The sequence below is a fragment of the Taudactylus pleione genome, unplaced genomic scaffold (genome assembly GCF_031769625.1).
Source record: "Taudactylus pleione unplaced genomic scaffold, aTauple2 ptg000270l, whole genome shotgun sequence".
Classification (NCBI taxonomy): Eukaryota; Metazoa; Chordata; class Amphibia; order Anura; family Myobatrachidae; genus Taudactylus; species Taudactylus pleione.
Genome location: NW_028284672.1, coordinates 8,947,146 through 8,961,265, shown reverse-complemented (window position 1 = coordinate 8,961,265; position 14,120 = coordinate 8,947,146). Strand labels below are relative to the sequence as shown.

Here is a 14,120-nt window from a genome sequence, read left to right as displayed (position 1 = left end):
TAGAAATAAAGATAGAAGGTGGAAGACAAAACATTTAAAAGGTAAAATGACATTTCAATGATACAACACGTTTGTTTTACATCTAAGCCTGCCAAATGCATGATGCCACGGGCGATAGAGGTATTATTGAGGATAAAATTAGGAAAAAATGGAACCAAAAGTTTATAAGTGTAGAAATATTTCTTCCATATCCTAGGTGATTTAAAGATTGTGTAGACCCATTATTTGGCAGGCTTTCTGCCTCTCTCCTTATACAGAAGATTTCCCAGCCAATGTAGTAAGATTTGGTAAAGGTGGCTGCAGCCTCTTCTGACTGCCAGGGGAATTACTTGTGGGGTTTATTGGCTCCTGCAATAAGCATTATAAGAAAAATAGCTACTGGTTTATATTCTGTACTAATCTTGTTGTATCAGATATTCCTGCAACTTGTGTGTAACCAAAAGCTATTTCAAACTACTTAAGCTGTTGGGGGATTCATAGCCTAAACGTAATGCTGTTCATGATTCAGATATCAAGCTGTCTTTTCTCTGAGAACTGAAATGTTTATACTGTATAATATACAAAAATCAATAAAAAAATATTGGTGAAAAACAAACCACTATTTGATATTGATTGGTGAATTAACGTGGGCTAAATGTTTAGAAACTAGAGATGCGTGCGGACCCCCGTGTTTTGGTTTTGGCAAAACAACAATTATATTTTATGGTTTTGGCAAAACCACCCTCAAGTGGTTTGGTTGTTTCCTTTTTTTTATAAATTTAAAAAGAAAAATTCAGCTATAATCGTGTCATTTGGTCCTGTTTACATGCAGTCAAAACCCCGAGATTTACTTTTTAAATCTAAGTTCTAACTTACAGTACAGCAGACCCGACCCGGGACTTAATTCGACATGGAACCCCAAAGTTCAGTGTGTTCGGTTTCAGCAAAACCGAACCGCACATCTCTATTAGAGAACCCCTTTCCGCAAAGCACGCAATCGGCCAATAGTTGCGTTCTGTGCATGCATCGCAGTGCGCGAACCAGCTATTGCAATTGGGACTGCGATCGCAGAGGCTACGCAGACACCTCGCAGAGTGATTGACAGGAAGCACCATTTGTGGGTAGTGATGAGGGGGTGAGGCATCGTTGCAGGGCCATGTATAAATTATCCACTGCGATCCCATACGCAGTGTGAGGTCTCATTGCGTGCGTGGTTGTTAGCAATTTCTGAGTAAGGTCAGGGCTTGTGCAAGTGTGCATGAGGCTGCGATGGTACTCTATTGTACTAATGTTTTCGCTAGTCTGCTATACATTACGGATGTGTGTAAGGTGAAGTGGGCATCCTTATGTTGTTTGCATTACGTTCGCAGTGGATTAGCTTGCTATCGCAGTTGAACTGCGTATGTACGCAGTATTGCGACCCATAGAGAATCAGGCCCATAGTTAGCAAACAGATTGCATTAATTTTTTACTTTTAACTCTTCCTCATCTGTTTTATTACACATTCATGCATAATACTGATATGTACTCTAGGATGCGTTGTTTGATGTTGAACTTAGATTTGGCTATGGAATGCTCTCACTATTGTATGGAGGTCACTAGGATGCTCTTTGGTTTGTATAGTGGACACAAGCATGATCTCTGTACGGCAGTTACAGGGATGCTCTCTACATTCTATGACAGTCACTAGGAAGCTCAATGTACTGTATGGCTATCACTGGGAGGCTCAATGTACTGTATGGCTATCACTAGGAGGCGCAATGTACTGTATGGATATAACTGGGGCGCGCAATGTACTGTATGACTGACACTGGGATGCTCAATGATGGTGGTCACATGGATGTTTTTGATATTGTATTGTGGCTAAGGCTAATAGTGTGCTAACCTCACCTACATTTGTGTTGGTACTCAACTCAATTTTATTTGGTCACAGATTTTTTTTGCCAGAGCCATCTTAAGTTCTCAATCCACCCCTGCTTTTTGCCCTTTGATAAATCTGCCATATACAGCTTAAACTGGCTGCTAAATGCAGAAAAACACCAAAAAAGCGCAAATTTGCCATGTGACTGTCACATAGCAGTGTTGTATAGGAAGGAAAGAAGGGGATTTGTCTCCTTCAAAATGTTTCTGGAAGACCCCTTCATTCCAAGTTACATCACCGGATATGTCTCTTCTTAAGGCTTAACACAGGGGCTGGCATCCAATTGTATATGCATTTGTGTTTTTACATCATTTAGACTGTGAGACACAGGGACATATTTTTCCCATTTTGGGACAAACTACCTCTTCCTTGTGATATAACCTGCTAAAATGTAAAAAACCCACAACTTTGTAGTGCGGCCGGTGCCATCGCACAGGGCACCACAGGGCAGGGGGCGCTGTTTGGGCCTGTCAAATTTCTGTTTACTGTCATTCTCATTTGTAGCTTCCTCTTATTTCATCCCCAGCATCTCCTGGCCTCCCCTATCTCTTCCCTGTCCCTTTCCCAAGAGGCCATTCCCCTTTTTTGGGTGCATTATGTCCCTTTGAAAAATGAGGGGGGCGCCAGTGCTCTTTCTGGCACAGGGCACCAAAAAATATGAGATATGGTAAGAACTTACCCTTGTTATCTCTATTTCTACGAAGTCCATAGGGTTCCACAGGATACCTTGGGGTATAGGTGTGACGTCAGTCGCAGGGCACCAAAGAGTTAAGCTTTCAGCCTCCCAGGATGCACTAGGTCCCCCTCCTATACCCCGCCCCGGGCCAAGGCACCTCAGTTAGTTACCAAGCCATAGGCCGGAGGAGGAGAAGGAAGAGAGAGAACAAAGATCTGGACACATACAAGAATCACATTCTCACCAGAGGGAGACGGAAAACCGGTGACCAGAGCAAAGCCCATCTGCAGCACAGGTGCGACAGGGCGGGAGTCCTGTGGAACCCTATGGACTTCGTAGAAATAGAGATAACAAGGGTAAGTTCTTACCATATCTCATATTTTCTACTTCAGGGTCCATAGGGTATCCACAGGATACCTTGGGGATGTCCCAAAGCAGTATCCTTTAAGGGTGGGGACGCTCCTGTGCAGAAAGGAGAATCCGCCGCCCGAAGGAAGCATCCTGAGAGGCGAAGGTGTCAAACCTGTAATACCTCACGAAGGTATGGACAGAAGACCACGTAGCAGCCTTGCAGATCTGAACTGCCGAGGCACCACGTCGAGCTGCCCACGAAGGACCCACAGACCTAGTGGAATGAGCCTTCAGAGAAGGAGGGACCGGTAGGCCTTCATGAAGATAAGCTTCAGAAATAGCCATACGGATCCAGGCTGCCAAAGTTTGCTTTGAAGCAGGCCAACCCTTTTTACGGAAGCCATAGAGGACAAACAAAGCGTCCGACTTCCTAAACGAAGAAGTGCGGTCAACATAAGTCCTTAAGGCCCGCACAACATCCAAAGAGGCCTCACCCACGGAAAGACCCGGTGAGTTAAAGGCCGGAACAACTATTTCCTCGTTAACATGAAACTGGGAAACAACTTTGGGAAGAAACTCGGGCCGAGTGCGGAGCACTGCCCTGTTCCCATAAAAAAACAAGAAAGGGGGTCTACAAGAAAGAGCCCCTAACTCAGAAACACGTCTGGCCGAAGCAATGGCCAGAAGGAAAACAGTCTTAGCTGTTAGCCATTTAAGATCCACTGAGCCCAGTGGTTCAAACGGCGGTCCTTGGAGAGCCCTCAGGACCACAGCCAAATCCCAAGGCGCCACAGGTGGAACAAAGGGCGGCTGAATGCGGAGAACACCCTGCATAAAGGTGCGCACATCCGGGATTGTAGCAATCCTACGGTGAAACCAGACAGATAGGGCCGAAACCTGTATCTTCAAAGAAGCAAGGCGAAGCCCATGATCTAGTCCCGCTTGCAGGAAGGCGAGAATCCGAGACAGACGAAACTCCCGCGGTGCATAACCTCTCGGTCGACACCACTGGAAGAACGTATGCCACACGCGATGGTATATCCTCGCGGAAGACGGTTTCCGAGCTCGTAACATGGTACGCACCACAGAGCTGGAAAACCCCCGGGACCTCAGCATGGTCGTCTCAACAGCCACGCCGTCAAAGACAGCCGAGTCAGGTCCGGGTGAAGGCAAGGACTCTGAGATAGAAGGTCCGGTCGTAGCGGCAACCGCAGAGGACTGTCCACGGACAGACCCTGAAGGTCTGAGAACCAGTGCCGTCTGGGCCACGCGGGAGCTATCAACAGGAGCGTCCCTCCTTCCTGTTTGAATTTCCGGATTACCCGTGGAAGAAGGGAGACCGGAGGGAACAGGTATGCGAACCGGAACGTCCACCGGACGGACAGAGCATCCACCAGAGACGCCCCTTCGTCTCTTGTGCGAGACCCGTACACCGGCAACTTGTTGTTGTGCCGGGACGCCATGAGGTCGATTTCTGGAAGACCCCACCTGTCCACCAGTAGTTGAAAAACGTCCGGGTGCAGGGACCATTCCCCCGGATGAACGTCCTGGCGACTTAGAAAGTCCGCCTCCCAATTTAGCACTGCCGGGATGAAGACCGCTGATATGGCCGGAAGATTGCGCTCCGCCCAAACCAGGATCAGAGAGACCTCTACGAGAGCCGCCCGACTGCGAGTTCCTCCTTGCCTGTTTATGTAGGCCACGGTGGTAGCGTTGTCCGACTGGACCTGCACCGGGCGACCCTGGAGAAACCGCTGTGCCTGCTGGAGAGCATTGAAGACCGCACGGAGTTCCAAGATATTTATTGGAAGCTCCGCTTCTGTCGGCGTCCACCTGCCCTGGAACAAGTGTGGACCCGAAACTGCTCCCCAGCCCCGAAGACTGGCGTCCGTTGTCAACAGGACCCAATTTGGAACCCAGAACGGACGTCCCTTGTTGAGGTGGGTCGTCTGTAACCACCACGCAAGGGACAGGCGAACCTCCTGGGTGAGCACAATCGTCTGGGACTTCAGAGACTGAGGCAGCCCGTTCCACTTGGACAGGATCAGGTGCTGCAGAGGTCTGGAGTGAAACTGGGCGTATTCCACCATGTCGAACACCGACACCATGGAGCCCAGTAACCTCATCGCCGAGTGTAAGGACACCCGGCGGCTGTGCAGGCAACTGCGCACCCTTGACTGTAAAGCAGAGATCTTGTCCTCCGTCACGAAGATCCTTTGCTGTCCCGAGTCCAATAAGGCTCCAAGATGCAGAATCCTCCGAGACGGGATTAGAGTGGACTTCTGCCAGTTGATTAGCCAGCCGTGCCGTTGCAGCAGTGCAATGGTCAGGTCCAAGTGGCGTAACAGGAGCTCTGGAGATCCTGCCACCAATAACAGGTCGTCCAAATACGGCAACATGCGGACTCCCTGCAGCCGCAGAAAAGCCGCCATGACCGCCATCACCTTGGTGAAAACACGTGGTGCTGTTGCCAGGCCAAAAGGTAACGCCCGAAACTGGAAGTGGTCACTGCGGATTGCAAACCTGAGGAACTGTTGATGGCGCAAAAGAATAGGGACATGCAGGTAAGCGTCCTGTATGTCCAATGACACCAAGTAGTCCCCAGGTTCCAGCGCCAGAATGATGGACCGTAGGGTCTCCATCCGAAACTTCGGGACCCGCAAAGACTTGTTGAGTGCTTTGAGGTTGAGAATCGGACGATATGACCCATTGGGTTTCTGTACCAAAAATAGATTTGAATAGAAACCCTGGCCCCTCTGGGAGAATGGAACAGCCACTATAACTCCAGCCTGGAGCATAGTGTGCAATACCTTCCGCAGCTCCGTAGCCTTGTTCCGGTCTGATGGGAGACCCGTGGTGAAGAAGCGAGCCGGGGGTCTGTGCCGGAAGGAGAGGGCGTATCCGTGGGAAACCACCTCCAGAACCCAAGTGTCTGTCGTAGTGGTCGACCAACACTGGGCGAACTGTAGCAGGCGGCCTCCCACCCTGGGATCCCCCAAAGGGAGGCCCGGACCGTCAGGCCGCAGGCTTGTCATCTGGCTTGGGGGCCGGACGTCTGGTACTCCATGCCTGCTTCCGGGGCTTGACCGATTTCTTAGTGCCAGCCTGTCGAGGAAACGACTGTGGTTTGGGCCTGTCCTGGGCCCTAGATGACCAAAAGGACGATGGTCCCGAACCAGAAGGAGCAGCGGCCGACGGGAGACAAGCAGATTTGGCTGCCGCCAGCGTGGCCACAATCTTATCCAGATCCGGACCGAAGAGAACTTCTCCGGTAAACGGCAACGCTTCCAGACCTTTCTTGGAATCTGCGTCCGCCTTCCAGGATCGCAGCCACAAGGTGCGACGAGCAGCTACCGCTGCTGAAGAAATTCTAGACACCAGAGTACTAATGTCTAGAGCCGCCTCGTTGATGTAGGTGGCCGAATCACGGAGATTGCCAATCAAATCCGCCTGTTCGGCCGGACAGTCGGATTCAAAAGAAGCCTCTAATGAATCCGCCCAGCGCTCCATCGCTCTGGCAACCCAGCAAATGGCCATAGCCGGCCGTGCTGCCCCCCCTGCAAGGGAATAAGCGGACTTCAGGCAGATTTCTACCTTGCGGTCCGTAGCATCCTTAAGGGAGGACATGGATGGCATCGGCAATGTGGCACTACGGACAAGACGGGTCACGTGAGAATCCACCTGTGGAGGGGATTCCCACTTAGCAAAATAATTATCCGCGAACGGATAAGCCACCGCCAGGCGTCTCTGCTACCGCTCTGCTGCGGTCCGCTGTCCCAGGGGGTAGTGGAAGCGCAGGTTGGTCGCCTGGCTCCACGCTGCAGCCAGTCCCCAGGGAGCCCCCTGCCTGGGGACTTAGGACCATGTGATCAGCGGGGACCCACCGCGGGACCCCGCTCCTTACCTCTGTCCCCCTTGAATCCGGCCATGGTCCGGAGCATCTGGGGTCACCGCTAGCTGTGACCCCAGACGCCCACCAGCATCCCCGGATCAGTACCGGCGTTCTGGTACCGGCGGGGTGTAGGGAAGACAGCATGGACGTCAGGACTGACTGTCCATGCTGTTCATCCAGATGTGCAGCCACAGCTGCATGAAGAAAAAGCTTCAGGGGCTCTTCTAGCCCCCACTCCAACAGGTGCACCCGACTCCGGCCGGGCACCAAACTAAACTGAGGTGCCTTGGCCCGGGGGCGGGGTATAGGAGGGGGACCTAGTGCATCCTGGGAGGCTGAAAGCTTAACTCTTTGGTGCCCTGCGACTGACGTCACACCTATACCCCAAGGTATCCTGTGGATACCCTATGGACCCTGAAGTAGAAAGTCTAGTTAGGGCTCTGGTAATTAGTGTACCTTTTACGTGCAGACTTGTTCCCTGTTAAGTCCTTATTTTAATATTGCTTTGATAAAATGCAGACAGAAGGGCTGAATTTATCAAAGACGTAACCTACAATATATAATTTTTTTTTCCTAAGTATTCATTCCAAAAACAGTTATTTGACATCTGTAAGGATTAATCTGTTAATACTGCATTACTATGTACTTTCCTGATGTTAAAAATATTTATAGTGAGTGCACTTACTTTTAAACTTCTTCTTGTATTAAACATAGAAAAGTATAAACTTAGTTGCTTCACTATGTTTAATATTATCTGACTGGAGTTATTTGTTCCCCTAGCAACCAATGATTTCTTCAGAAGTAAATGGCAGCAGACATTTGACCTCCCAGGAAGACATATCTTCTTTTGCCAAATATCTTCTCATCCTATAAACCGAACCATCGAATGATAAAAGATCAAAATGAATGTAAACCACTACAAAAGTGCAAGTGTCCAATGATCACTGTAACGAATGTCACAAAAAGGTCAAGTTAATGTTTTTTTTTATTATTTATAGATGAAGACTTGCATAACTCTCCAGCCGTCTGGAGTATCATAGGACAGTCCCCAATTTCAGAAGCCAAAACAGCCGTGGCCCACATAAAAGAATTGTTGTGGGGCATGCCATGGCTAGATGTGGGCATGTGTGACAAATAGGTGGTGTGGCCTACATGTCCAGCTAGGAATGTTGTGAATTACAGAATTGCAGCTGTACTATATACATATATGTATTCTACAAGCACAATATACCTAACGTGATGATATCCAGGACTGCGAGATGTGTGACCGGATGCCTGACTGCTCAATGCAGGCATCCAGCGCTCACCTTCAAAAGATCCTCAGCCTACCCATTCTGTTTATTAGATGGCGCCTCCCCTTTAGTGGCAGGCCTCTAGCCTATGCATCCAGTTGTACTTGAAGACACAACCACCTAGAAGAACCAGTTTAATGGTGCATACACACGATCAGATTTTTTCTTCAGATATGGACGATAACGATTTAAAAATCGTTCAGTCGTTCATATCTGAAGGAAAATCGTTCATATCTGACATGCCTGAACGATGGACGATCAACGATGCGCGTTCCCGTTTGTCAGATAACGATATCTGACATCTGATGGGTTTGCAGTCAGACTTGGACGATTCCATTCATTTTAATGCAGTCAAAAATCGTTCAATCGTTCAAATCGTTCAAAACTTTGGTCAAATCGTTCAAATCGTTTAGTCGTTCAGTCGTTCATCTGACAAATCTGACAAGTCTGACCGTGTGTACGCTCCATAATGGTGCATACACACGATCAGATTTTTCCTTCAGATATGAACGATAATGATTTAAAAATCGTTCAGTCGTTCATATCTGAAGGAAAATCGTTCATATCTGACATGCCTGAACGATGGACGATCAACGATGCGCGTTCCCGTTTGTCAGATAACGATATCTGACATCTGATGGGTTTGCAGTCAGACTTGGACGATTCCATTCATTTTAATGCAGTCAAAAATCGTTCAATCGTTCAAAACTTTGGTCAAATCGTTCAAATCGTTTAGTCGTTCATCTGACAAATCTGACAAATCTGACCGTGTGTACGCTCCATAATGGTGCATACACACGATCAGATTTTTCCTTCAGATATGAACGATAACGATTTAAAAATCGTTCAGTCGTTCATATCTGAAGGAAAATCGTTCATATCTGACATGCCTGAACGATGGACGATCAACGATGCGCGTTCCCGTTTGTCAGATAACGATATCTGACATCTGATGGGTTTGCAGTCAGACTTGGACGATTCCATTCATTTTAATGCAGTCAAAAATCGTTCAATCGTTCAAATCGTTCAAAACTTTGGTAAAATCGTTCAAATCGTTCAGATCGTTTAATCGTTCATCTGACAAATCTGACAAGTCTGACAAATCTGACCGTGTGTACGCTCCATAAGGCTGGGTGATAGGGGGAATGTGCCCCAGTGTCAGGGTGCTCCCGGACCCAAGAACAGATCACCAGTTAGGAGACCCAGACATTGGTCCCATGGTTGGTGATCCGCACACACACATAGAAAGATTCCTGTTTAAACATACAGGAGAGCAGCTTCATACAGAAGGTGGCCATGTCAGGGATGCATAGCAATGCCACCCATTTTATGACCATGCCCCCTCCAGAGAAGCTACATCTATTTAGTCACTAAAGGGCATGGTATAGGCCCACCATAACCACACCCACTAAGTACCAGGTCTGATCTTTTCTTGACTTCCCCTACTATGCCGATATGCGGAAGAAGCATTGTGCTATGGTGGTCCGCATGAATGGCTGGAGGCCAGTGTGGCTAGTTATAAACTCCAGATGTTTGACATTAGATCTGCATGACCGCAAGGTGATGACCTCATTTTTACCAGCGGTCAACTTTATTATATAGATTCCACTCTAGAAAGGAAATAACATTGTGCCGCCTGTGTCACCATTGACCATTACCTGTCCATTGACCATTACGTATTGCCTTCTAGTCAACCTTCTATTGTCGAAATATGGACTGTCTACCGTTTTATTGTAGACCTATCATCCGGACTTCCCTGCACTTGCCTGTGGCCTGATGACCCAGTTATACGTGTATTACAGATGTGCTTATGTGTCAGAGCTGCAATCAGCACCAGGCTGGCAGGTAGGCAGCAGGGATGGGTCGGTCAGCGACAGACAGGTCTCATATATATGCTAGCACGGTAATGTGTCACTGACAGGACACCCGAATGGCGCAGCGCTGCGGGACCCGAACTGTCCGCGACCGCAAGTAGTGGGCGTGTCCATGTAGAGCAGTATTCTTCTCATCGCTCCCGGGCCCCGCCTCGTACTACGCCATTTCCTGTATGTTCCCCCGCCCCCTCTCTGTGTCCCGGGCGGAAGTAGGCCTGTGAGAGTGGGCGAGGAAGCTGCGGTCTGTGAGTGTAACGATGGCCGGAGCCGATGGGGATGACTCGCTGTATCCGATCGCGGTCCTGATCGACGAGCTGAGGAACGAGGACGTGCAGGTGAGGAGGCGCCCTGGAGCCGGGAGTCTGACTGTCACCCCCCATCCCTGCAGCTCTGTGCCGCTATGTCTCTGTCTGTGTATGGCTGGCTGCTGTGTGGTGTGTGTCTTATGGGTGTATATTCATGTGATGGCGGCACCGGGCCAGCTACACTGTATGTGAGGTGTTAGTGTGACAGACGTGCTGTCACTAATAGATGGAGAGAGACTGCTGGTCCTTAGGGATAATATCTTGGATTTGCCCAGGTAATGGGTATCTGCCAGGCACTACCCCAGTGCTGAATACATAAGTGGTGAGCAGCAATCTGTATAGGTTTACACCAAGCTTGCAATAGAGATCTGATGGACCTGGTAATGCTGCTGAGGTGTGTCTGTGTGTGTCTCTCTCTCTCTCTCTCTCTCTCTCTCTCTCTCTCTCTCTCTCTAGCGCCGACACAGACTTTTTTTTTTGTTTTCTCTTTTCTTTGCCATATGAATGAGGTGATGGCACCCGGAGATTGTGAGCTTTGAGGCGAGAACCTGTTATGCATGCGCACCTATAACCAAAGATCCGTTGTCGGCGCTGATTCCTTAATTTTGCAAACCTTTTGTGTACGTCTTCTTCGGTCAACACATTCTGAATGTTGGCAGTAAAAAGGTCGACGTGGTCATTATATTGACCACCAGTATGTAGACATGTATTTAAGTTGACATGATTAAATGGTCAACACATTCATTTAACACGTTGATACTAAAATGTCAATACTGTATATGGTTTTTCAATGGTTTTCACGGTTAGGCTAAAATAACCAACAAAAAACATGTCAACATTTTTGTGGTGACATGTTAAAGGTCATCCTTTTGAACCATGTTGACTTATATACATGTCTACATATTAGTGGTCAACCATCTGTCTGTCGACATTGATAACCTGTTGACATTCAGACTGTCGACCAGTCATAACACCCCCGCATAAGTCTTCCAACATTAACCTGAGTATTCGAATTTTAATGAAAACATTTAAGCTTGCTGCCCAGCATAAAAAAAACATATAGGAATTGTGCTGCTGCGGTATAATTAATCACTGTTTAATAAATGATTCCATATGGAATATCAAGGTATTATAATATCAGTAAAAAACACATATAATAAAACAGAAAAATGAATAGATAATAATGGAAATGTAGAATATTAGGAGACAAATATGAAACAAATGGAAATACACAGAGAAAAAGATATAATGTTTCAAAATTTAACCATGGTTAAATAACAATGTATCATCTCTAAAAAAAAAAAAAAAAAAAGCCTCCACTCGATATATCCTACTGCTTCCAACCTCCAACAGGGAACCCTGCTGCACATCTGGTGGACATGCCCCTGCATCCAACCCTTTTGGAAAGAGATCCATGATTTAAGTAAATCTATAACTGGACTACAAATGCCAGATACCCCTCTCTATATCTTACTATCTAGGCCTATCCCATCTTTCCCTTGCTACACACGGAGGCTGGTTAAACATATATTAAATACAGCCAAATGCCATATTGCGTCGCAATGGAAGTCAACTGCACCTCCCTCTATTTCAGTTACAATTAAAGCTATATGGTCCGGTTATAGAATGGAAAGAATGGCATCGTTCCTACATGACACCCCTACTACTTCTATTAAATTTGAACCACATGGACAAATCATTTTGAGGCCGAACCTCCTTTATGCACAATTTAGCTTTGCTCACTTTTTTTGTTTTTGAAAGAGACACACCGACTGCGTCTCTACCTTGCTTTCCCCCATTTTCTCTTTTCCTTTTTCCCACCCTTCCCCAATACCCCGTTTTTTTTTCTTGTTGAAAATACAGCTTATTTGTTGTCATACTATCTAAATCTGCCAAAATATCTACATATTTCTTTGCTGTTAACTATATATTATTATAGTATTTTTACTCTTATTATTCATCCTATTTTGAACTGTTTATCTGTATATTACATATAATTGAAAAATGTAAATAAATACATTTAAAAAAAAAAAAAAAATCAGAAAAAAACCAACCGGTTGCTCATGGGAAGTCCTCTTGGTAGGGAACCTCTGACAGCTGTGAGAATGAAGCTGGGAATGGTGGTACATTGTGAGCTGGTGATGGGGCCACCTTATACAGAATGTTTCCTCCCCTCTAAAGCTGTCCATGTGCAAACTAATTGTTTAACACTGTTGACCATAAGTCTGCCAATGAGTGACCGCAATATTATCATTGGCCAACTGCTCAAATAGTGCCGTATGGTATCCAGCGGGTGTGGCAGAATTGGGCACAGAGGTTGCAATTAGAATGAAGTGACCACCTTAAGTATTGACTCTGGGACACTTAATTTATATTTTCAGCCTTTTATAAAAGATTGAATGCATTTCATATATTTAGAATTTCTGTGGTGGTAAATAATGACTCTTCATTTTGAAATGTCATTTCAGAACGCCATCCCTTGACAAAGTTCTAGTATTTATTTTTTATTTTCGGATTCATTAGGAGGGAATTTTAATTTCTTTTGGACACCCATAATTAATGGGCACCCGGTGAGGGATATTCAATTGTTTTGCCGATGGGCACAAAGGCCGTGGGTGACCATTACTCATGGCGCATGACGTGCCCAAATGCACCGCGTTTAGCCGCATAAAGTAGCTAAAACCTATGCAAGCTACTGGGCACGGTGAGTTTGGATGCGCATAATCCCAGCTTTGGTCGGATATCTGCTCGCCACTCTAGGAGGGTGCGAACAGGAATAATGGGCTCCCACAGCACTATCTTCCATCGGCACAAATAATTGAATTGCTCCGTTCATTTTAGACAGGAGCTATGGCAGGGCTAAACCATTGAATTCCCCCCCCCTATTAAGTATCTCTACATACAATACTTGCATACTCTGGCCTGAAAAGTGGTGTCTCTTGATGCCTTCACATGGTCCAGTTAATATTTATTAAATTGATCATTCTACCATTTGTGGGTTCCAAAATGATTCTTCATTCAGCATGATCAACATCTGACTGCATCAGTTTTGTTCAGATAATAGGATGGACAACTGCACGCCTTCAAAGCAGTAGTGTAAGCTTGCATAGCAAGTACTGTATGAGCCAGTGGTGTGGTCATATGGCACAGTTAGATCATAGAGAGAGTTGCATTTTTGTCTTTTATCATTTAAGCTGGGTACACACCTATACAATCGTCGGCCCGTTCTTTCGATTTTGAGCCATTGGATATCTAAAGAGTGTGTACGCACGTTCCATCCTGTTTTGTAGATGAAAACTGGTCGAATCGGGGGATCGCTTCTTCTGTTCAGTTTAATTTTCATCTGTTTCAACCGGGCCTGGTCGTATCGAATATGCTGTGTGTATGCACCTTCCATCGTTCTTGCCATTATACACTAGACCTGGGGCTGCCTCTCTGGGCTTGCATAATTATACTCTGGAAGATCAGGAGCTTTCTGTGTGCCACACTCCTCTTTATGTATATATTCTCCATCTTGTTTTTGTTTTACCTTTACTCCACGACCTATACTGCAAGGCTTGGCTTGCTGGAGAGTGTAGTTCCACAACTTTCAGGGCTGTGTAGTACTGCAATTGATAGGGGACACAAGCATACGTCCTTTACCTTTAAAACCTTTACCCCACCACCTTCCTGCCCATTATGTTAAGTTTAGGTACACCCAGTGTGAGCGCAGCCTGAAATCGGGGAAATGTGTACGCTGGTACAATCACTTCCTTGCAATATTTCGGCAGCATGGGATCAAAGGCCGCACATTGGATTGTATGTGTGTGCGCGTATCGGGACTGTGATCG

General features: G+C 46.7%; 1 protein-coding gene across 1 annotated transcript in view; it reads left to right on the top strand.

The window, feature by feature from the left end:
- Positions 1–10,159: 10,159 nt before the first annotated feature.
- Positions 10,160–14,120, top strand: part of PPP2R1B (protein phosphatase 2 scaffold subunit Abeta) — a 55,549-nt gene continuing 51,588 nt past the window's right edge. The window contains exon 1 of the mRNA XM_088481424.1: positions 10,160–10,320. Within this exon, the coding sequence (XP_088337550.1) occupies positions 10,243–10,320 (78 nt within the window). The 5' untranslated portion in view covers positions 10,160–10,242. The remainder of the gene's footprint in view (positions 10,321–14,120) is intronic.